Genomic DNA, 25079 nt, shown 5'->3' on the forward strand with positions numbered 1-25079 from the left:
CTAAAATTCTCCTTCCATTTCTCCTTTCCCCCCTACTGCTCTTTCCGGGACGCCAACACACTCGGTTACCGACTGACGCCATTTTGAGGATGTCCCCCACCTCGTAGAAGCCGCTCCTCTGACTCACCCCTGTAAAGCTCAGCCCTTGATGAGTTTGTGTGTGTAAAACACATGCGTCTGTAATTTGGACGTGGATGCACTTTGTGTATGTACTTACATTTGTAAGGGGCCTTCCATGCCAATGGCACCAGCTCCTGACCTTTCAGTATTTTCTGATTCTCCTGTTAAATTCATGAGCAAAAAATAGCTCCTCAAAAGCAAATTGGCAAACAGAATGGACTTCTAGTTCGATACTTTTACATTTTTCTTATTATAGGATTGGAGAAGGGCCTCTAAAATGAGAAGGGAGAGACGTACCACCCTCTTCTGCAATTTTTGGAGACTCGTCACAAAAATTGTCTACTGCGAGTCGCTCTACTCTTAAAAGCATAATCGCTAGTGTTGTCGGACAACCGGCTGACTCACCCTTATTCCTATACTTCGAACGATATGACAGCCTTGGTACTGTTGGTCACGTTGAATACAATAGAGGTTCGCTTTTGTTGATAAAATAATACTACCTATTTAAGAGCCACGCACTTGTTTTGCGGGAACGTCGCGCGTTATTTGATTTTTAAACGAGAGTAATAGAGATATACACGTAGTTTATGAATTACGACTTCATCTTTATATCCAGCTTCAATATCTTTGTAATTATTGAATAATGTATTTCAATATCGATTGTCAAACTATGTTTAGAAATCAGAATGATTTTAATTTAGATCAGCGAACGGCGTGTTATAATAATTGTTTGAATTATGCAAATTATAGATACTGAATCATGATACGTAGGATGCCTAGACTTGTCGTATCGGATTGGAAAGTAGCTTCTACGTATAATTTTAATTAGAATCTATATTCATTCGACAATTTGCCAACGCGTAGTTTCCGCTACTAAAATTCATCAGCTTGACACCTAATTAGGGAAATGAATTTCAGCCCTAGGCTGTAGGTTTATAATATTCATCGTCCACACATTTGTGATCACTACTAACGATCTAAATTCTGTCCTAAATAGGGAATCGAATATAAATTATACATGCATCCATTTATCATTATATCTGTATAATTAATTATCTCGTCGACACTTCAGCACGTTTTCCTCACGATGTTAGTCATTATTTCCAAGAGATTGTTTGAAAAACAGTATTTCTGTTATTGAAGTACTCGCACAGGTTCTTATCGCAAAGAAAACACAAAAAAAAAAACGTTATCAGAATGTGTTGTCAGGTTTGAAAATATGCAGACTGATATTTTAGGGGGTTCGTTAAGCCGAGTTCTGCAGTTGCAACGCTTGTCGAGTGAGTCATAATGCATTTTGGTTTTGAACACCCCATATATACAAACGACCACGTGCACCTATAGAACAAAGAACCGTTCAAGTCGCAATTATATGTATGTATGTATATTTTTTTATCTCGTCTTTCTTTTTTTGAATTATCTTCAGAAACAGTTAGTTCTTTGTGGTCTTGGAATAATTTCTTAGTCAGTAAATCTTTGCTATGAAAAATTCAAGAAATCGATAATGGCACATGTTCTGCAGCAGTTGCGATGTGGAAGGTTGCAAAATTATTAGCGAAATATTTTACCTATCTTTATCGCTGTGATTATCATCACGTTATCTCCGATAAAAGTTGTTGATTATTTTCGATTTTATGATTCACAAAAAAATCTCGCTTTCGTTTTCAATGAGAGCGCAGTCTCTTTTTCATTCAATGAGTCAGTTCTAGAACAGTGAAAGAAAAAACAATATAAAATAGAGATCCACCGGATGTTTGATTTCGAAACTATAAGTTGACATTAGTTTCCACGCAGGCTCTTTGTTCGATATTTTATCCGGGGATGAAACGGGAATTCCCGAAATCCGCCCCCATCTATTAACCCTCAGTACTCTACCAAAGAGTATCTTTGTACTCTACTACCGACGTTCACCCCTAATGTCGTTGACCGGAGTTAGTTATTGATATTTCGCGTGACTTACTGCTTTTGTTACCGTGGTAGGTAAATGGGTATCCGACCCGAATCGCAAATTTTAGAAACTTGATTTTCTAGTAATACAGTCACAATTGATTTATTTGCTACATCACTTTCACTATCTCCGAAACTACTAAGTTCAACCTATCTGATTGTGAGCAAGCATTCTGCAAGCACTCGTTTAGGCCTCTTCGTATTCTTATCCTTCAATCAACCAGAATTTAATCTTTGTACTGTAGGGTAAAAACAATTTTTTCCTCCAAGTAAATGACCTGGCCAGTCTAATTACGGTAAACAGAGGCATAGGCGATTCGCATTTCGTGCGAACTAGTCACGGATATCAGTTCAGAATATCGTGACCAGCATTCGTTCCGCATTTTCATTAGCTTAACAAGAGGACCGGCTATTTCCATCTCTCCGGAAATTCGGCATAACGAAACACGTCATGCTGGTATTCAACATTATCATTATTCACATTTTTTGACGGTGAATAGATACGAGAATCCCGAGGAATAAATAAACGAATGAAAACTATGTCCGGCTTTAGGTGTGTCTTTATTGATAGTAAGAATTACTTCTAAGTTTGTTACACATCACATATTATTTTTTTCTTATAGTAATGCAGTTATTAAGAATATATACAAAAAGCCATTACATGGAAATACCTATGTTATGTTGTGGGGGGAGTTACACAAAACGTGTAAAATTCGACTCGAAGATATATGTAAAAGAAAGAAACCACTTTATTAGTTGCAGAGTTCAGAAGTCATGATTGTATTCAACCAAAATATTATAAATCATTGGTTTTATTTCTTTGTTAATTGGGCGAAAAATATCATATCAGAGATATCATGAATTATCATTCGTTCGTTTATAAATATTTTTGAATGTCGCGCTTATTATTATGGCCGGGAAAAGTGTTAACAAATAGGTAACATATACAGACGATGTTACAAGTAGGTGAAAATCGTTGAAAAACTGGCTTCTTGGATCTAATCAAGTAATATAAAAAGAAAAGAAAAACACAACAATTCGCTCCGAGCCATCTATCGATGCACACATGTTCAATATTGTTATCAACGGCATATTGTATCGGTGCGATGATGATCTAGAGGGACGGTAAATGTTCAATCATCTTTCTCCTTTTCTGGTGATTTATCGCCATTCATTGGCGAGCGAGAGCGACTGTGGGATTTGCTGTGCTTGCTAACTGATCGTGATCTAGACCTGTCAACCCTTGATCGTTCGCGACTTGATCTGTCCCTGTGGGTAAAAGAAAAATACAGCTGTTAAGAAGTTTTGTTTCCAACATATACTTTCAACAACAAAATCAGTGATAGGATATACATCTAGGTGAAAATCTGACACCTACTAGAAAATAAAACATGATATACAATAGTGACTATGGGTTGGTTTACAATTTTCAACGTTGCATTAACAATTAAGCAAGAACAATAATCTGAGCCATAACTGGTGAACGTATACCACAATTATGGTCGAGGTTGAATCGAATTGATTTTAAAACTAAGAAGAACTTATTCTTCTGTTTTTTTTTTTTTTTTTATCATCACAAGTAACGAAAGCGTTCTTGGTAAAGCCGCATTCTTATTGATAAAAATAGAACGTCATCGATTCAGATAAGCTCCGAGAAAATCATCCCTATATTCTGATGAATTTAGCCTCACACATTTAAAATCTACATTATCAAAAAAATTCAGTATAAATATAATTCAAAATATTGACATAACTTTACATGAGAGATCGTCCATATGGTCATTCAGTGGTTTGTTTGCTGTTAGTAGGTAAAGTGTAGCCATCAGAATTGAAGATAGTTAATAGTCTGACAAGCATGCAAAACTAATTGGCTTTAAAGCGGAAGTAACTTCAGCTGAAGTTCATGCACTTTTACATTGTTGGAATGACTGGAAGTAGTGTCAAGGGTATTAGTGAGAAATGAGGGCTTACTAGAGTGTACTATGAAATAAACGACCGCAAAATATTTGACATAAAGCAACACTACAGGTGCTACCGTCAGTTTATCTAGAATATGATAGAATGAAAATATGGTTACCGAAGCATACCATTAGATAATTTTGGGGGTTCAAACCTTAGACTTACTTTGAGGGGGACTTGGCTTTGGATTTGGACTGCGACCTGGACTTAGACCTCGCAGCCTTGGACCTAGAACGAGATCTGGATATGGACTTTGACTTAGATTTGGACTTTGAGCGGTCTCTTGATCTGCAAAATTATATTTCAAATAAAGAGAACTGAAGTGATATTCAAAGAATGGCGCCCAAGAAGCAAAGGTCACATGTGCAACATTAAGCAAGTAGTAGGCAACGGTGCCGAATTTTTCGTTAACCAGCCCAAAGCAACATACAATAATAGCCCTGAACAAAAATTTTATACTAAAAAAAAAAAAATAAAAAAAAATAAAAATAAATTAAATTAAATTATAGATAACGAGGAGAGGAGGTACTCACTTGGACTTGGAACGAGAGCGGCTGCGTTCGGGAGACTTTGATTTGGACTTTGATTTGGATTTCGAGTGTGGCCTTGACTTGGAGCGGCTGCTGCGTGGGCTACGGCTGCGTGAGCTGCGGGGGCTCCTAGCAAAAAAAATCATAGGGTCGTTTTAAATCTCATATGGAATCAAGTTCAAGTTCATTAGAATTTTTGTCTGCAAAAGAAACCACAAAAATGCATCTAATCTTATATTATGTATGATTTCCTTCCCTAGATCTTTAATCTTTTAATTTGATTAATCGGAGTGAATTACAAGTGACCATACGAAATAGCATTTTTTGATTAAATGTTTCAAATAATATGGTGGACCAAAGAAATATATGGATCAAGTGCAGAAGATGAAAATGATTGAAGAAATTCTCATACACATGTATACTATGTATACACATATATAAAACATCAAAATATAAGTGGATTCAAACAAAATCAAAGATCCAGAGATATAAGTATCGATTATAAATTCTGGCGTGTCCGATTATCAAGAATTATACCTGGAGCGAGTGCGGGAACGACGTCGAGGAGAACGTGACCTGGAATGTGAGCGGGATCGCGAACTGGATGACCTGGAGCGGCGTCCTCTTCTTTTATCTTCGATAAGTCGGATTCTACGTCCATTTAATTCTGTATCATCAAGCTTGTCGATGGCATTCTTCAAATCGGAGTAAGTGGCGAACTCGACAACTCTGTTGAGAAAAAAATTATATAACTTATTAAATTGTCATATCATTGAGAGCGTGAAATCTTGCCCTATTTCAGCAGAGATGGACAATGGTTTGATGAAGTAAAATTTCTTCATGCTCACCCTTCATTTCTGCGCTGTTTGTGTGCATCGGCATATGTCACTTCTCCGGCTTGTCTCATGTAATCCTTCAAATCCTGAGCATTATACAAAGAAAAAAATTAGTTTTTGTTAACGTCAATTTCGACTGTTAATTGCATACAATTTTGTGGCGTGTTCCTAGCCTGGAATAAAGTAATTTTGAGCAAACGCTGTGCACGATTTTCGGTTTGTTGACAATGAATCATCTGTTTTAGCTGATTTATCGCACTTTCACTACGTATATCAATTCCCTAAATTATTGTGCTCGAATTTAGTATCCGCTATTGGCAACTTTTCTTTAAATGCAGATCCAATTATCATTACGCAATACCTATTGATTAATGATGATGTACATAGGTTTAAGATAGTTTTGTCCACTCTGCAAATACAGATCTGATCACTCAAAATACTAAGCTTTAGAGCGTTGTGTTGTAATACAAATTTCCTCAAAGAAATAACTTCAACACAAAACAACCAAACTTCTTAATGGTTTCGACCGTTACTTTGCAGAGTGGCTTACAGTCGGAGAAAGTAAACTACTAATAAAATGAAATAAATATATTTCAATCGCAAAAAGCACATGTAGATCAGGTAATGATATGAATTTCTATTCTCAATTCTTCAACCACTTGATAGTATTCTGATATGATTGGCTTAGCACATTAAATCTATGCACGTTAAGCACATAATCCAAAATAATAATTTTATAGCTCAAGAAGATTGCTTCCACAGATTACGAACAATTCAATAAGAACATGATAGTACCATGTTTCCAACAAAAACTGTATTTTGTGTTCGCGACTGATTTAGGTATTTTGGGTATCGAAACTTATCGCGGTTGCCCGGATAAATTTTATTTTCAACTTTACCACAAACGTCACTGTACAGATGGATGTTCTGAAATAATGAATCAATTCCGCTGAGATAACATTCCTACGCACGACTTAGAAGTCTAATATCAACTATCCTGGAGTGTTCATCGCAGACACAGTTATTTTTTTGTTTACGTTGCTTAAGGGTGATTGGTTCCGTAGTGATGTTCTGAAAAAATTGTTGCTCATATGAAGAATATGTTCTTTGGTGTTTCTCGTACGACCCAACAACGATCCCAGTTGAATTATGTTTCAAAGTTCTGCTGTAGAAGGCTTGCCATTGTTTTGAGTCTTCGGTCTCATACCATTTTGCTCAACGGATCTATGAATCCTTCAGCCAAATATTTTTGTTATCATCTTATGATCATTATTTTCTTCGTACGGTGTGATGTGTGGGAGGAACCAGGCATCGAGTATTTATTGGTTTTCATGGCGTATCTATCACTGAAATTTCATTCTCGTTACAGATGGAAGTGTTGAGCAGCAGCTGATTGGAGTTGACATGCTTGGATCTGGATGCCTCTCTAGATGAATGAACTACATAATACACAGTTTTATACAAAAGTTGCAATGAGTCATTTTGGTTTGCACAAAGAAAAGTTAGTACCATTATATTCGATTGTCAAAATGGTTCATATTTCAATCCTCGAAGAAACTGAATGTAAACTGAAGACTACGTAGCAAGAAAAGGAAATGATATATTGATACCTCATTGAAAAATAAATCGCTGAACAATAAACAATTATGAATCAAAAAAATCTTGTGAGTGAAATGAACACATTGAAAAAAAGGCTCTCATCGTACAGAGAAAGGCGCGCATTCCTAATTTCGAGCACAGAAAGAAAACGAAAAAAAGTCCTACGCTAGGGTAGCTAATAGATCCTTCGGTGATGTGCAGAGGAACGAAGATATTTGTAACTCATGTATGTCCTGAGCGCGGTATTATTAGATAGAAAACGTAGTTCGACTAGTAGAATCTCTACGAGATTGTATTATTGTAATTATATACGTTACCCGGATTAGAATATCGGCAGAGGCAGACATTGATTGTTATGAATTACTATTGTGCACAGTAATAGGTATGTATGTATATAGGTATACACTCGGTTAAGGTGACGCATTTACCTTGGGCCCAGGCACCACCTTGCTTACGAACAGAGAGAAAGGCCAGACACTGACTGGTTGGACACGAGACACACCACTTGGTTGGGTCGTTCGAACGGGTTGAATGGATCTGTGGTGTAGGTGTAGGTTCAGGTTTCGCCCTGTACCCGGAGTGGCCGCTGCCTGACTTACAAGAGGTAGATCCCCAGTGAGCGAACGTCAGTCAGTATGATAGGGGGTGATTGATAGGCCCCAGAAATCTGTGATTACGCGCGCACAGCACAGACGAACCTATGTATTCTTTCACTGGGTAGTGGGGGTGAGTTGCAAGCGAGGCTCTCAACGATATGCTCTCAACCCAGTGGCTCTCGCCCTCACCCGGACCTCAGAACCAATCTGGTGCCACTTGACCTCAAGGTGAGCCCATCGCGTGCATCGTCATCTCTATCATCGCACATCATCAGTCTATTGGCCCTACCGGTCACCCCTCCATGGCGAAGAGGAAATGGCTCTTCGGAAAGAACATCAATTTTATTTTTGTTTTCTCAACTGCTTGCCAAATGTAAAGAAAAAATATATTCAAAACGTAATATTCAACAATGTTACAACGTGAACCGTTTGATTTACTTTTTCAAAGGCAACCAATCATCCGAAAAGTGCAACGATAGAATGTAAATTGATCAAGTAAGGCTTGGTCTGTGCATCATCTCTTTGGGTGTAATCTTCGATTTTTTGCTAGCTTTTTTTTACACTGAGCCCATGCCTGTCCACTTATAGTTATATAGTCTAGGAGAACCGCACAGGTTCTTCGTTATCTTCTGTCCGGTATTAGGAAATATGGCAAGTTGGATTATCAGGTAACGACTTCAAACTCTCCTGGCATTTTCCACATCGCTTAAATTTTCACCTCGTTCAGTCATTTCCAAAGCTCGTTATTATCCATCTCTTTTCCACATTCTTATTTATTGGTATTTTCCACACCTGATGTTCGTAACTGCAGTCCGTACCTTCGTCGATGCCTGTACTCTTTAGAATCAGATTTCTGCTTCGATTTTCCATGTCATGATTCTCAGTGCAGTCCTCTGCCTTACATTTCCACACAATATCGTTTATTTTTCTTCCATTAAAATATCCTCGGTTAGTGTTCTTTTGGTTTCGTTATTTTCTCAGGATTTTCATTTGGTAGTCATTTATTTTAACGCCAGAGACTTACTTGATCAAAATATACATTGTTAAACTCAACGATATCTCAAGACCACGGTTTTAATGGGCAAATGAACTTAAAAAAACAACAGAATGGATTAATTCTACACATGTGATCTCATGAGTTTGGTTTCACTCGAGGTTCTGCTATAATTTGAATGCCAGGAAATGGTTCAGCAAACTTCGAGTAGGAATCAAACTCACAATTAATCTATATAGGTATAATCGTTCTTTAGCTTACCTGCCAGCTGACGCGGCTTGATAGATTCTCGACAGTGAGACGATACTCTGTGCGTGTGGGTGGTCCATATCTAAAATGAATAAATAAGTTATATTAAATATGCAAATATTATAAATGCAGGTTTTGATTAAACCTGACTTTGTAATAATTGATAAAAAATTTCAACAACAAGAATATATTACATTCATATAAAAATGATGAATGAAAAAGAGAATGATTTTGAATGAATTTATATTTTCATAAAAATTTTAATAGAAAAAAGTTAATTTGATAGAATAATTTAGAAGAATTGAAATATTTGTATCATTAATGCATAACGTTAGATGTATGTACCTGGGCAATGATTGCTTGTAGCTAGATGCGGTCCTCGTGTTTCTGTTCACACTATCTCTGCAAAAAGGGATGTCATGTGAACAGAAATATCGGATCAATGGTCATACCTTGGGCAAATAACTACAGATCGGCACTCATTGCTCAGGCACACAGTCAATCATCACCTGTTTCAATCAAATCAAATCTATTCATAATGCAGCAATTGCGTACCTGTCGTGTCGCATATCGTCTCGGCTGTAACAGATACAACATCATACATCTATTAGTTGCCAATCACATCATCCAACATTTGAGTTAAAAATATTCATTGAATTTGGAAGGGACATTCTAGGCAGTTTGCATAAATTTCTCAAATTATGGTTGGCTTTGAATTACGCCATGAATTTTTAGGGTACTTTAAAAAACAATTACGATTCAAGAAAAACAATTTATAAAATTAGATTTCTTGAATGAATATCAACAAACGACACAACGTTCACGCCATGATTTGTCATTAATTAATTGAATACTGATAGTAACAACCGATATATTTTTTGGCCCCAAAGTAGGGATGTGCGAATTTGGTGTGACTTTGAAACTCTCATTGAAATTTATTTCGATTTGCAAAGAATTTTTCCTCATGCAAATACAGGTATTGAAAGGCTGATCATCAGACATTTTTAAGCAATACCAATTTTTATGAACATTTAGGACTGAATATAACTGAATTATATGGGCCCAAATGTATTTGCATAATTCAATCTTCAATACTTACGTGGTTAAACTTTTGCAATACATTTGTGGCTTCTATTAAAACAAGGATTTTGCACATCCCTACCAAAAAAATAACCAAGGGATAGTACTTAACGCTTGACTTTGACGCATGGGGGAAGGGGTTTGATGATCGCATCGATAAAATAAAAAAAAGGATAGCGTGTCTTACGCAGATCGCCTCGAGTCCCCATAACCACCACGGGAGTCACCATAGCGCCACTGGTCACTACCCCTAGGTGTCCCCCGGGCCCTCTCTACAGTAATTCTGTAACAAGACACATTGGATATGCTTACTTGTCTCTCCAGGAGCGTGAGCGTCCGTAGCCACGGTCGCCTCGCCTCCCTGAAACACCTCGTGCTATCTCCACCGCCACTCTGAAACACACCCAACAAAACCCCACCTAAGTCCACGACTAATTCTTACTCTAAAATGATTTCCCCTAAAACTCCTTTCTCCTTTCCCTCAGCCTCTTCTCGTCATCTGTTTATTAATCATCAGTCTCTCTCAGTCTGTCCATCCATCATCCAGCCTCTGAGGCGCTGCCCCCTGTACGTAATTTCTTCGCTTCCTATGTGCTAGTTTCATCGCAATTTACAGTCAAATCTCCAAACCCACATCCCATATAATTTCAATAGTTTATAGCATTTTCATCACAACTTTTCACATGAGTTAATTTATCATCAACATAATGAGAGAAATAAATACGACAAAAATCGATTGGATGGGGCAAAAGTTCAAGAAAAAAAATTCACTTGACTTTTTCTTAAGAAAAAATAAGTAAAATTTAAGACTACTGTCATACGTAAAATAATAATGGAACATTAATAATTTATGAAGTTACGATAATCTTTGATTACACAAATGAGTCGCTGTTACAAATAAATTTTAAAAGAAATCTCTTGAGATCAAAACAGTAAATTCGACTCTTAAGAAATTGATACGAGATTATAAAGAAACAGCATGATATAGCACTTGATGTTCAACTACGTACGTTTCTTACACACATTCAATTACACACATAAGTAGAATGCAACTATTTCATGGATCCTGCTTGCAAAGTAAAATTGGTTTCAATATCTGCATGAGCTTATGTTGAATTGGTCTGAACACAGGTCTCAATTGATAAGAGCAATGAGTGTGTAACTTTAGTTATTGAGTCGTTCAATGAGTCGAAATTAGGTTTTTATTGGATCAAGGACCAAATTTTCTTCCAAAAGATAATGTTGCTATGTTGAATAAACAAGATCCGTGAAATTTCTTTGATAAAATTTCACAATGCACTCACGATGTGCGCTGATTACTCAACTAATTATTGGCGTCGTATAACGTGACGGATGATTTAGTAGGCTGATTTTCAGGGACCGATATTAAAACTTGATGTCACAAATAACCATGAAAGTTTTGTTTTTTTTTGATTAATTGATCATCCGTCTCATTAATGCAAAAAATTCTACTCAGTGTATGGAATGTCCAAGTCTTTTGTTACTCATAAGATGCTAGCATTAACATCAGATATTGATAGAAAGTTGTAAGGATTGTCAACGTATGTACCCATGTATAGATTGAGAATGCAAGTACAAGAAGCAGGCACAATATTTTTTATCAATAAAATTTGAGAATAATTGTTGATGATAACATCTCTGCAAATTTTAGAATATATAGAATTTCTGCTCTAGTGAAAAAAAAAACAATAAAAGATAGAGCAAGTTTATTAAAAAACTAATGGACATTTCAAATTGAATATTTTTGACACTGCAATTCCTCTGACAATGTGAAGTTAACAGCATCTTTCAGTTTTCATTGTATAATAACATGTTCCACTAACCTCTCTCCCAGAAGCTCTTTTCCATTGAGCTCGTAGACAGCATCATCTGCATCTCTGTAGTCGTCAAATTCCTGCCAAAAAGAAAAATATAATTGTGAGATAATTAATTCGTGTACTTTTTATCAGTAGCATAGAATGAATACAATTTTGTATTCAGGACTAACATCAACAATTGGCATTAATTGGACCATTAATCTATACTGCAACATAACAAATAAATTAGGCTTAAATCATAAATTTGCTTAGTTTATTGATTAAGATAAAACATACCGATTGTACAATGTCTCTTTCCCTCTGAACAAGAAAATGTAGAAGTCTTTGGAGCCTATCATTCCAAGTTAATATGTACCCACCAATGAAAGTGTACTTGCTCAAATAATTGATGAGAAAATGTCAAAAGGCAAAGCGTAAATAATTTTCATTGCAAGCACTGTTGGATGTGATGAGATTAGGTTTCAGATAAATGGCACCAGGTGAACAACGAGTTCAGTTACAATGCTAGAGAGTTTATATTGAACACTTAGCAATAAAAAATAGTATCGGTGGTAAACAAAAAAGATTTGAAAATTACATCCAGACATCTGGGCAAACATTACCGGCTATAGGTGACGATTAGCAGTAAACAGCTCGTCTAAGCGGCCACAAGTACCATTGTGCAGGGGTTAGGGCAGGTCAGGTCATGGAATGACGTATTTAAAGATCTTATGTTCCGCTTGCTTTATGCATTCATGGTGACATTTGATTTCATTAATTCTGGCTAAATGCTAATGCAATTGGTTGTTAAAAAAAATCAATTTCTTGGAACTCAAAGTGAAGAAAGCAGAACACAAAGATTTTGATTTAAGTGTTACGGATACTTACAACAAAGCCGTAACCGTTCTTGATGAGCACATCACGGAATCGACCGTAGCCTCTGAAAAATTTCTCAAGATCTCTTTCCCTGGTGCCGTATGGAAGCCCACCGACATAGACCCTTGTCCCTACCATACTGTAAAAAAACAATTGATCCACATTAGACTTACCACAAAGGCAAATCCGTTCTTCATAGCGACCTCCTTGATTCTACCATATTTCCGGAAGAACTTCTCAAGGTCGCGCTCTCGCACCCGGTATGTTAATCCACCAACGAATACTCGGGTGCTCATTCTTAAAGGAAAATATAAAAACACCTTACATAACAGGATTCCACGGGAACCTGCCACTTATCCACATGACATGACATAATATGCATTTATACTTTGGCGTTTTTCAAAATTTTTTTAGTAAATTTCTTTCTGACACCGTCTGATTGTTCTTGCAGAGAATAAGCATATTTGAAATGAATTGACTCACGTAGTGAATTTCAATAGACTAAAACGGTTTCTTCACCAAGCGGCGATTCTGAAGATAACTCTCGGATATTGTTTACACGTATCGCTTATAGAAATGTTCTGGAACTTGGAATAACTATGAGGTATTTAATGCCTAAAAGTACTCATCAGATTACGCTTGAGGTATATTCCAAGACTAGTAAATCGAAGAAAATGTGGTTCATTAGAGATAAGACTAGTTTCCCATATCTGATAAGCCGAATCCACAAATGTATCATGGTGACATCTGAAGGACATGATATTGATAACAAATGTAACGAATTCAGTTATCATATCAATTATATATTCACAAAATTCAACATCTGGACAAGTTAGTTACACTTTTCTGATCAACTAACGTATTGGGTTCATCAACACAGGCAACTAGCTGCTCTTCAGTTAAAGATGATTAATTAAAATGGAAAAGTCCCCTCAAAAAAAGTAGCGTAGTAAAACTTTGCATTTCATTTTGTAAGATAAGTCACTGGAATGAATCAGTGAATCAATTTGTACAAATATTGTTGATCGGTCTTGAATATAATATGAAGTGTTTACATAAAATAATTAAGTAGGTGTATTTATTCGCACTCTATAATGCCTTGTAAGTAGTTACGAATTGCGAGAGAGAACGCCAGCGACATTGGGCCCCTCCGGGATTGTTTGTAACTTGAATGTTTATTTATCAGACGAATGAAAGCGTATAACTGCGTGTGCGTACTTGAAGTTAGTAAAATTTGACACAGTTGCGATCGATTCATTAAATGGGCGATGCATGAAACGGAATTAATTTTGCCGAGTCTGGTTTGGTCTCGAAATTTCTAGGTCGTCTAGAGAAAAAATTAAATAGGGCCCTCGGATGTCCTCCAGCTATCTATGATATCGCTTTTTCTCATATTATTGTAATTAATGCAGATTATGTATATCATGTGACTTAATGACGATTAGAATTTAGTAGGTGACGCTATCAAAATTTTACGGCGTGATACGCACTTCCCGCATCACTGCGTCCATCCACGTACCGTATGAGTATTTTATTGATGGAAAAATTGTCTGTTTAACAGAAAATAAAAGTGTGGACGATGTTACAAGACAATTAATTCATTAAAATTCATCTAGAAGACGCGTTACTAATTTGCGATTTTTTTTCTAATACTCATTGCCGTATTTCGATGCGGGATAGAAACAGTTAGTTAATCAACTAGCCGCCATAATGTAGCGGTGAAATGGTAACGATGCCGCATACGGACGGTTTTTGTATCCAGGCCGATTTTCTCGCTGAATACGTATTAGAATGTAACAAATATCTTGTAAAACTTACTTGAATGTTTGTTGGTGATTGCGTTGTACTTTTGATTACTACACAAGGTATTGACGCGAAAACTTGACCGAAATACGTGGAGTAATAACGATCAGCGTCTAAGGCAAGATGGCTCGCCTGCAACAACGGAAGCAACGGAAACAAAACGGGGCCGACACGACAAGTTGCGAAGCCTCAAAACCGCACGTTAAATCAAAAAGAAATGTTGACTTTTATAGAACAATAACCACTTGAGAGGAAATAAACACCTAAAATTTAAAAAATAATTTCATTTGCTGTTACGAATTATTAGAGATAATTTACGCGTTTTATTAAACAAAATTTATTATACAAGAACCGAGTCGAGGCTACTTCCGGTGGTGATCACGTAGCGATATTTGCAATATTTTCAATATTTTTCAAATCGATGACAATTAGTCTTGTGGTAACTAGCTCGGATGTTAGAAATTCAAATATTTCTACGATACGATATCAAATCGGCATAAGTTGTAATTTTTTGGATTGTTAAGTGATTAGCGAAATTAAATTGACGAATGTTATTTTGGGTTCGAGACTAGAGTGATGATCTATTGGAGCGCCATCTACAAAAAACAAAAATGGTGGTCAACAATATGCCCTATCCCTGCCCTCGTTTTATGGCACGCCAAATGCTGCCGTTGCCTAGGTTCCTTTCTATTATGTATTTCCTGCGGGCTGATATATCTTATTTCCATGTGAAGATCGTTTTGCAGCGGCCGCGCCCACATTTCGTGTGAAATAAGTGTGGCTGTTTCTAACCAAACAGTACGTGAATCAAAACTATCGAATATTTCGCATAATATAACCACACTGGTGTGATTTGTCATGTAATTTGCCTTATGTAATGTAAATATTGTGGATAAATGTTTACGCAATGCAAATGCGCTAATGTCGTATTACCATTAATTGGTATGCCATAATCAACGACATTGTTGCAACAATGATAAAGGGCACGTTCACCATCTATACTTATTTAGTATTACTCTAGTTTATCTTGATACATTCAAATTGATGCTTCGATGCAATGCAGCATCTTCCAGAACTCAGAGATCTATACTTTCGCACGATCATGTCTTACTTCAGGCTCAATCCCCCGACGTCTCTTTCAACTTCGTATATGAACTTGGCATAGCTAGGCGCTTGACCTCACATGTAAACACGCCACCTGAGTTGTGTATTGTCTGTTATTATAAGACCGATAACACAAGTCGCTCAAAAAGCTGATAGCTAGTAATAATTACACAGCACCACAAATGTTCATTATTACTGGCATTTTGTTATAATGTTGGTAACTTTGTGCATATTCTCATTGACGATCTTCTGAATTCTGAAGCATACTACAAACCTTCTCAATACCCTTAGCTTCTGCATCGATTGACTGTAATTAGTACAGAAGATAGTAATAAAAATTATCAATCGCTCAGCAAAATCAGATCTCAAGAATGAAATTTTTGATTAAGATGTTGCCTGAAAGATATTCTACATTACCGTGTTTTACACCATGAATATTCGTTTTGTTCCATCATTGATTTGCAAAAAATGGACAATTCCAGTTGATTAACTAGCTTTAATCTGATTCATTTTATTCTCATCTTTGTTTATATTTGTAGTAATCTTGATGCACGTATTAGTAGTTGAATGCTTAGTTATATCAATGTGCATCTCGTTATATGAAAGAAGAGTTCAATTCAATAAAAAAATCTGTCCTGTGAGGATCTTAATTGTTCAGTAGTTATTACTCAACAGAATTCTGAACAGAACAACAAATAACTTATATTCTAGGATTCTTACCTTTTGCTTGGAAGTCTAGAATGTCTGAAGCAAATCAGATTCATTATATTATCTTGTCTGAAACAATGAATTTGGTAGTTTAAGTTGCATGTGTACACGGGGGATTTACTTGAAGCCAGACTGAATCCAATTAGAAGCTACTCGTAGATATCAATTGAGTTGATATTGTACAAAGAAATTCCTCATTCTAAACTCTAACTTGACTTCTGGTAAAAACACTAGAAATCATATAACAAGTGAAATATGAACTGCAAAGTAGACTTTTTCATTCTACAGTTGTACATTTTTACTGTGCTTGCATCACTGAATATATTCTGCACATCATGATAGAGTTGCTCACCAAATATCAAGTATTCTATCAGATTTCAATACTTCAAATTCTGTACTCTTAGTGACTCATCTTATCTCTTTACAGATAATCAATCTTTGCAAGTACCGGTAATGAGTGAAGAGGCCCATACGATGGGGTTGGAAGCTGAAATCGCCCCACCGTTACATCTACAGCGATTAGAGCGCAGTTTGAATGTTCAACCTTTTTTAAATCAAATCAATGAACTGTTTCATGAACGTGTTAGGTAGTTAAAATATGTGATGTTTATTTAGATTGTCCCTATGCTTGGTTCAATTCATCATATGTAGCTCAGGGCACAATAAGACGCCTTTGAAAATCTTCCTTTATGTTGCAGCGATGATGATAAGACAGATGATTCAGATACATCAAATGAATCTGAAGATTACCTGAACGATGTTGTAACACGTAAAGAAGGTTCGTTCGATCAATGCTATCGTTTAGCTATCAGTTTCCTAAATGATTCTCATTTTTAACACTCGTTTTCGTAGATGAAAGAATTGATAAACTCCGCTTGTACAACATGAGTAGTGTAGGCGAGGAGCGCAGGTGGTTGCAAGATATTCTACTCAGTGATTCGTCTGATAGTTCTGTATCTGAATCCGAAACAGATGGCCCCATAACAGAAGATGATTTCCAAGATATGCTTAAGTTTCACATATTGCGAAAGAAGTATCAGGGTCGGTTTTATCAAAAACCTGAGGTGAGTATAGCTATTTGTGAAATAATTCATGTTACTTTGTTATATAATTTCATTGTTGAATTTCACATCAGTTCAAATCGTTTGACAAATGAATGCAATCCTCATACATTTCAGAATATTCAATATCAGTATTACGGTGCTGGTTTGTTATCGAGTTACGATAAGTTCCCAGAACACCAAAAACTAATTATTGGCAACAAAAAAAAGAAAGAAAAGAAGCCAGACAAAAGAATAATGAAGTATAAGAAAGAAAAAATGGTCCGTCATAAGGTGCCAAATCAATATCAGGTGAGTAGGTGTTTAAATGATACACTTTTATTATTTATTGCATTAGAATTGATTTTGCCAAGTTACACTGAATGCATGTTGCACATTGCAGGAACACGATTATCCTGAAGATGAGTGGGAGCGTGTCGTACCTAAGGAGGATGAGCTGGATGAAGCTGAGATAGATGCACTGATTCAACATCAGCCAAGACAAAGAGGTAGAAAAAAGCACAACAACAAAAGCCCTGAAGTAATGGCGATAAGACGGAGAAAAATTTGGATTATGATGTCGAAAAAAGAATTGGGCAAGGTGCAAAGAGCAAAAACTAATAATCATAAAGAAGTTTTAATTAGTTGTAAGAAAGTCGCTCAGCACTGTATGAAATATTGGAGACAGAAAGCTATGCAAGTGAGTATTGTCTTTTAAGTCATGTGAAACGCTTTTGTAAAAAACAATGAAAAAGTGAGACTTAATTTGCAATTTATCTATTCTATTTCAGAGTCAAAAAAATATGAAGGAAACGATATGGCGTGCTAAAAGATTGACAAGAGAAATGCAATCTTATTGGAAACGTTATGACAGAGTTGAAAGGGAAACGAGAAGGAGGCTAGAGAAGGAAGCAGAAGAACAACGTAAAATGGATGTAGAATTAATTGAGGTATGATGTTCGTAATTCTATTCTAGAGTTATCCCGACATTTATTATCAAGCGTGATATCCGATCTTTTGGAGGAGCATGTGATACATTTTGTGATCTGTTCTGTTATTTGTGTAATTAATTGACAATCTTATCTCGTGTATTCAGGCTAAGCGGCAACAGAGAAAACTCAATTTTTTGATCACACAAACAGAGCTCTATGCTCACTTCATGTCACGAAAATTAGGCAAGGCTTCACCCGAAGAACAACTGCGAATTCTGAATCAGTTGGACGAGGAAAAAAATCCAAGGCTCATTGGTATTGATGATTATGATGGGTAAGTGCATCACATATGAAAAGCTGAAAAGCTTATCCGATATAGTAAACTGATTAGAACGTTGTTTCTTTAGAAAAGATTCATTCTCGTAATCATTTTTTTGAATCAGTGAACTGATGAAGCACAAGGCAAAGAAGAATGTTATGGATGCTTTTGACAGCGAGAGAGCACGTACCCGACAATTTGACACAGCTGCAGCTGCACAAGAACTTCGGTTAAGCGACACTCCTGAAACTCTTGAACATCCACAGCCCACCATTTTTAAAGGTAACCTGAAGGGGTACCAAATGAAGGGAATGAATTGGCTTGCTAATTTATATGATCAGGTACATAAAATAACTGTCGAACTCAGTAATCTACACACAATAGAAGCATTGAAGGATCAGAATTGAAATTTATTCGTATTCACAGGGAATTAGTGGCATTTTGGCAGACGAAATGGGTCTTGGAAAAACCGTACAATCAATAGCTTTCTTGTGTCACGTAGCCGAAAAGTACTGTAAGTATTATGTTATAAAATCTCAAACTACTTATATTCACTTCGATGCGCTTATTCATCATTTTATAATTTTTTAGTTCTGAGGTACAGATTTTACCATCTATCTTTTGTTATTTATAGCTGTTTGGGGTCCTTTTCTTATCATATCTCCTGCCTCAACATTGCATAATTGGCAGCAAGAAATGGCGAGGTTTGTTCCTGACTTCAAAGTGGTACCTTACTGGGGCAATCCACAGGAACGGAAAATTCTAAGACAGTTTTGGGAAACTAAGGATTTGCATACTAAAGAGGCGTCTTTCCATGTCGTAATCACCAGTTATCAATTAGTTATCACGGATTATAAATATTTCAACAGAATAAAATGGCAATACATGATTCTGGATGAAGCCCAGGCTATCAAAAGTACAAGCAGGTATGTAGTTACTGCCTTTTCTCAGCTCAGTAGTATTGTTGGAAAGATGAAAATATGAAAGTTTGTCAAATGTTCTTCTGCTAATTATTTACTGTTTCTTCAGTATGAGGTGGAAATTGTTGCTCGGATTTAGTTGTCGGAATAGATTGTTGCTCAGTGGCACACCAATCCAAAATAGTATGGCTGAGTTGTGGGCCCTACTGCATTTTATCATGCCAACGTTATTTGACTCCCATGATGAGTTCAATGAATGGTTTTCCAAGGATATCGAAAGTCATGCTGAAAATAAAACTGGCATCGATGAAAGTAAGTGTTAACTTGGACAACATAAGATCATCAATCTACTATAAAAAGTTCTATATTATTAATTATTTATTTTAGAGCATTTATCGAGATTGCATATGATCTTGAAACCATTCATGTTGAGAAGGATAAAAAAGGACGTTGAAAATGAGCTGTCTGATAAAATTGAAATTATGGTCTATTGCCCTCTTACCACTCGACAAAAATTACTTTACATGGGTATGTACTGCACCATCTCTCGACTAATAACTTGATGACAATAATTGTGATTTATGAACTAGTTTATTTTGTTTGTGTCTAGCGCTGAAAAAGAAAATTAGGATAGAAGATCTGTTACATTATACAGTTGGTGGAGCTGATGCAGTTCCAGCTGACAAAAATTTCACATCTAATTTGATGAACTTAGTTATGCAATTCCGCAAGGTAAGGCGATTTGAAGAACATGATTTATCTCATGAATTTGTAGGAATTTGAGTTTGTAAATATAATTTTCAGGTATGCAATCATCCCGAATTATTCGAGCGAAGAGACGCTAAGTCTCCATTATTCCTAAAAGTGGAAAGCTATGAAATGCCAGCTCTTTTATTCGAAGATGGATTGTTACACTCAGCTTTGCCCTCAAAAGATCATCTGCTCTATAACAAACTGAGTATATTTGCGACAGAGTATATTCACCGGTCTTTACATCATGGGTCAGATAATCCATTAGTACCTTGCTTTTCGTTCATGAGATTAATCGATTTGTCGCCAATGGAACTTAATAAAATTTTTATAGCTGGAATACTCTTAAGGTAAGGTACACATGAATATACATACATATAGAAAGATGTGGTAATAGATGGTTCAGAGTATCAGCTATTGTTATTCTTTTTATAGATGGTCCTTTGCTGTGGCAATGGCACAAAGAGCTAAGATGAAACAGTATTGGGAAGATTGGTGTATCGACGATAAAGCAATGCCAAAAAATAATTTGATGTTGTTTGTTGCACCTAGAATAGATGCAAGTTCCAATGTTATCGATGACTTGATTTTCACTAAAGATATCTCCAATGGCCAGGCCTTCTACACCCATACCACGCACACCATACATTCAATGCCAGAGACGGTAGCTCATAGAATATTACGTAGCAGTAAGCAGCTTGAAAATCAGCACATTAAGGTAAATGTAGAATAGTGCAGAGTAAATCTGTTCTGTTATAACTCCATATCTAATTTTCTTCTGTTGATAAAGTTGCTTATTCGATGTCTCGCATGTGCAAAAAACCATTAAATAAGATAATAACATTTTGCCGATTCTCATAACCCATCTTTACAATTCTGAATCTTAAAATATTTTCAGTGGCCATTACTGTCTTTAAAGACAGAACTCGGTGAGGATACTAAGTTACCGTTATTGCCAGAACATCCTCATACACCTCAACCGCCCATAATACGACTCTTTCAGCGTACTACGTTACCTGCTTTTGTCTGTGATAATAATCCTAAGGTAAGCGTTTTCGCAATGAAATCTAAAGAGTTTCCATCGTTATGCTCCAGTTATAAATTTTTCCATGTGGTCCAGGTCTTCTATGTTGGCTAATGAGGTTTCATTTCAATTGCAGATACAAGCTAGTCCAAGAAAATTATATGTAAGTAAAAGCCGCGCAGCATGCGCGTGGCGACGACATGAAGAATGTGGTGGTTTGATGGGTCAGCGTATGGTGTGGCTTGGCTGCGAGCGTGCCCTACAATATCCTCCGCATAGTACATCCATGGGTTCACGCATTGCAGTTCCATGTACCTTCTCCTACAGTCCTCCGGGTGGTTTGCAGGCTTGCTCACCGATCAACGGATGGTCAAATATCATCATACCTGGTGAGTTTGTATTAACAACGTGAAAAACGTTGCAATGTTGAATAGATGGCAGTACAAGTCCTATTTTCGAAACTACAAGCCATGCGTCAGTGCTCTGTATGGATATGTCGTTTTCTGCTTTTCCCAATGAATTTTATTTTTTATTCATTAGAGAATATGAATTAGAATATCCATTGACGATATGACTAAGGCACAAGTAGAAATATGAAGGCGCGAATTATCTCACCACATACGTAATGAACCATCTCTCTGGGTTGTGAAAAGAAAAAAAAAAGTAATTAATGCAAGCAGACTTAATGTTTTCAAGAATTATTCATCGCCGGTATTCGTAATAGCGGGAGCATTAACCGTATTTGAGTTGTTATGTACCTACATAATTCATACTTGTCATAATTACTCACTAGACGAATATTCGACTTCCTTTCACGGGGGCTGAATATCATATATTTAAGGTACGCCGAATTACAGACTCATTGTCAGATGTGTAGGCCGCTGAAAAATAAACCTCGGAGGACACGCTTTTTCATAAGAGTTTTTATAGTTTTGGTATACCGGAGAGATATGTATGTAATCTAATAATTAAGGAGCTAAACTTATTAACGACGTGTTAATTATTCCGTGTTACCGTATATAATTACTCGCGTTATATTCGCGCTGCACACGCATATAAATTATAAAAACAACCGCCCATTTATACCTATTTTATACACTAGTCCGTAGAAGAGGCAAGAATAACATGAACGGTTCTCAAAGACTTGAGAGACAATGCCTATAACTTGATATGTATCTTCCTCTTAAGCTTTACACGTATACTAATAGTGTGTAGAACGTATAAATTAAAGACGTTATATTTTTAAAGTGCATTCTGATAATATAATTACATGTTCGTTAAACGGCCAATTATGCGCGGTTACCTAACACCGATTTTTTCATTTCTCATGTACTCTAGCTAGCGCAATAGCAATATATTAATAATTAGGGTAGTAGGAAGGATAATAATCCTTCCTTGTAATAACAAGGTGTCTCGAAGAATACATTCACAAATTTCAGGCATAGGGTTGATTGTTAACTCTCGAAAACTGTGTGAAACTAGTAACGACAGAGGTGGAATATATGATTTACAGGAATCCTTGTATTTTCAGAATCGGTCTCTCTACGTATAGTCTTGTACACGTATGAATTCGAGCTCCGGTCGATATCGGTAATTATTGACACCGACGCATCGCTTCAATTTTTATTATTCTATGTATATTATGCCGCAGCCTTCGGTGACCCGTAAGTGATGGTCTCTGTAAAAGCAATGCGGGGACCATCAAATCAAACATGAGAAGCGTGCCAAGGTTGCAAATTTATTGTACAACTGTATATTTTCCTATATTGCACTGCTGCAGCGTATAAATGAGTAAGAATTGATTGGAGTTTGTTTTTCTATTATTAGCGGTGATTGGATTTTTTGAAACAAGTTACAGCGGGACTGGGAATCGGATGCAAATAAATATATTATACAGCTGCACCGTTGCGCTGCATTTTCCCACGTTTTATGAAAGAGATATGCAGATATTAGTTAGATATATAATTCACGTGGGTTCTGGGATTGAAAACGATTCAGCAAACTTACATATCCTGTCTGTATATTACATGTATTACGCATACGGAATAGGTCTTTATCTTTAAAACATAGCGATCATTCGCGATCTGTATAGGAAATGCAGCATCCGCGAATGAATCGTGTGGCGCCGAACTCTAATATGCACAATATTTTGTAATTAGTGAGAGCGCCTACGTGTTTAGCAATTATTTGTAACAATATTGTATTGATGTATGCAATGCCTAGACTAAATTCATTTGTTAAATGCATGTACATGCTACAGAGTATGAAAAAAAAATTATTGTTTTAGCGATTCAGAAGCCGTATATAAGTATAAGGTATATATTATTACAACCGACGGCGATCTAAGTTATTTATTCACCGTGAATAATTATGAAAGTTTATTTTAGATTTCTCACCGTCTGTCTTTGTCGAGTAATCGTACTCTCTCTCTTTCTCTGCATACCTCATGCCTTTCTCTCTTATTATTTTCTTTTTACATACATGCGCATGTATACTTTTATTTTAATGCATCATATTCGCAAGAATAATTCGTATAACATCGAATATTATACCTAGAATCGCATATACCCCGTTATAAACATAATAACGATAAAAATTTTTTCTTTTTTCTCGTTTGTTCTAGATAAACAGACTTTGGTCACCGATGCTGGAAAATTGTCGGTTTTGGATAGCCTTTTACGCCGACTAAAAGAACAGGGTCATCGTGTTCTCATCTACTCCCAGATGACAAAGATGATCGATCTTCTAGAGGTGCGTATATACCTATATAGGTCGACAAACGTCACTTTCGTGTCGTTCGTTAATTGGTCAATTAGCCGATACGAGGATAATTAACCATTTTGCTTCTATTTTTATCCTTGAAAATTGTACGCGTATGCCTTTATATATTTTTGTCTTTATCGAACAAAAATATATAGTGCATAGATTTTCTTTCTGGAACTAGGTAGATGTAAAAAAAATTCCTTAACACGAAGTAAGTGCTCCAAAAAAAAGAGCGTAAATGTCATGGAAATATACGGACGGAAGAGCACGTCTAAAAGGATACATTCATACATCCTGTCGTTTTTAATGCTCTCGATGATTAAACTGGCTAAAAGAGGGTCGGAATGGGTTTAAAAAAAGGGTTTAAACTAGGGGTAGGATGCTTTTCTCGACTAAGCTACTCTCCGGAACTAAATTAACCCGTGCGGGATATGCAAAAGTGGATACATGTGGGTACGAGACGGCAAGCGGTTAAATGGGGTTTGAAAATTCTAATTTTCGCCTACACATATTTTAAGCAGATTTTTGAAGTGAATCTGATCAATTAATTTCGAGCATTAATGTTTACCGTCACGTAAACGATGAGGTCAGCTGCGTTCAGATCGATCAAACCGCGTCTATTATTCGTAACGGCATCGCTTGATTAGAAAATTCGTTACAGAGAGAAAGAAAAATGATTATTAAGCGCCGCAGGAATCTCTCAATTTATCGCTAGAAAGTTTTTACTTTGTAGATATTATTATATACACTATCGTCGCGGAAATTTGAAACTGAAATTATCTTTAATAGACGACCTGCCCACTATGCGGGAGGTTTAAGAAGTAATTAAGAATCAGACATTATTGTTTCGGTAGATTTCGGTAGAAATTATAGGCACAGACACTAATCATTATTTTTCTTGTTTTACAGGAGTACATGTACTTCAGAAAACATACCTTTATGCGACTAGATGGATCATCGAAAATATCTGATCGTAGGGACATGGTAGCTGATTTCCAAAAAAGGTACTCTTTCCGTCAAGTAATAGAAAAAAAAAATAAGAATAAAAAATCTTTACCTATGATAGTTCCATTTCAAACTTCTGCAATCACCCATCACTCTATACGAAAACGC

At 36.3% G+C, this 25079-nt stretch overlaps 2 protein-coding genes and 1 long non-coding RNA gene across 12 annotated transcripts in view; 2 read left to right on the top strand and 1 right to left on the bottom strand.

Annotated features, from left to right (window-relative positions):
• The first annotated feature begins 1 nt into the window (after position 1).
• Positions 2-4700, top strand: LOC125500636. The gene is made up of 3 exons (XR_007278059.1): positions 2-205; positions 377-591; positions 4536-4700. It is a non-coding gene; the product is annotated as an uncharacterized LOC125500636 (long non-coding RNA).
• LOC105686070 (serine-arginine protein 55) lies at positions 2610-14581 on the bottom strand. 9 transcript variants are annotated; one of them, XM_012400648.3, is made up of 12 exons: positions 14422-14581; positions 12616-12742; positions 11755-11825; positions 10098-10193; positions 9386-9409; positions 9176-9232; positions 8843-8912; positions 5405-5478; positions 5094-5285; positions 4560-4685; positions 4192-4254; positions 2610-3336 (listed from the first exon to the last, which is right to left on the bottom strand). In XM_012400648.3, exons 2-12 carry the CDS (start codon positions 12739-12741, stop codon positions 3201-3203), a joined length of 1035 nt encoding a protein of 344 aa, XP_012256071.1. In that variant the 5' UTR covers position 12742; positions 14422-14581; the 3' UTR covers positions 2610-3200. The 9 variants fall into 9 exon arrangements, with proteins under 9 accessions (XP_012256071.1, XP_012256064.1, XP_012256066.1 ...); XM_012400641.3 differs by having other exon boundaries at positions 4192-4314; XM_012400643.3 differs by lacking the exon at positions 10098-10193 and adding an exon at positions 10223-10303 and having other exon boundaries at positions 4192-4314.
• Positions 14582-14843: 262 nt separating this feature from the next.
• The window catches only part of LOC105686095 (chromatin-remodeling ATPase INO80), a 29006-nt gene continuing 18770 nt past the window's right edge, over positions 14844-25079 (top strand). Inside the window, exons 1-20 of one of the 2 annotated variants that reach the window (XM_012400704.3) lie at positions 14844-15389; positions 16646-16805; positions 16917-16996; positions 17071-17282; positions 17397-17570; positions 17662-17958; positions 18050-18208; positions 18355-18524; positions 18634-18850; positions 18936-19023; positions 19144-19435; positions 19539-19741; positions 19817-19957; positions 20040-20161; positions 20234-20529; positions 20615-20897; positions 21078-21224; positions 21340-21592; positions 23827-23954; positions 24876-24970. In XM_012400704.3, coding sequence (XP_012256127.2) covers positions 15380-15389; positions 16646-16805; positions 16917-16996; positions 17071-17282; positions 17397-17570; positions 17662-17958; positions 18050-18208; positions 18355-18524; positions 18634-18850; positions 18936-19023; positions 19144-19435; positions 19539-19741; positions 19817-19957; positions 20040-20161; positions 20234-20529; positions 20615-20897; positions 21078-21224; positions 21340-21592; positions 23827-23954; positions 24876-24970 — 3527 coding nt within the window. In that variant the 5' untranslated portion in view covers positions 14844-15379. The remainder of the gene's footprint in view (positions 15390-16645; positions 16806-16916; positions 16997-17070; positions 17283-17396; positions 17571-17661; positions 17959-18049; positions 18209-18354; positions 18525-18633; positions 18851-18935; positions 19024-19143; positions 19436-19538; positions 19742-19816; positions 19958-20039; positions 20162-20233; positions 20530-20614; positions 20898-21077; positions 21225-21339; positions 21593-23826; positions 23955-24875; positions 24971-25079) is intronic. The other variant, XM_020852338.2, reaches the window with a different exon arrangement.

This window comes from Athalia rosae, chromosome 1, assembly GCF_917208135.1.
Source record: "Athalia rosae chromosome 1, iyAthRosa1.1, whole genome shotgun sequence".
Classification (NCBI taxonomy): Eukaryota; Metazoa; Arthropoda; class Insecta; order Hymenoptera; family Athaliidae; genus Athalia; species Athalia rosae.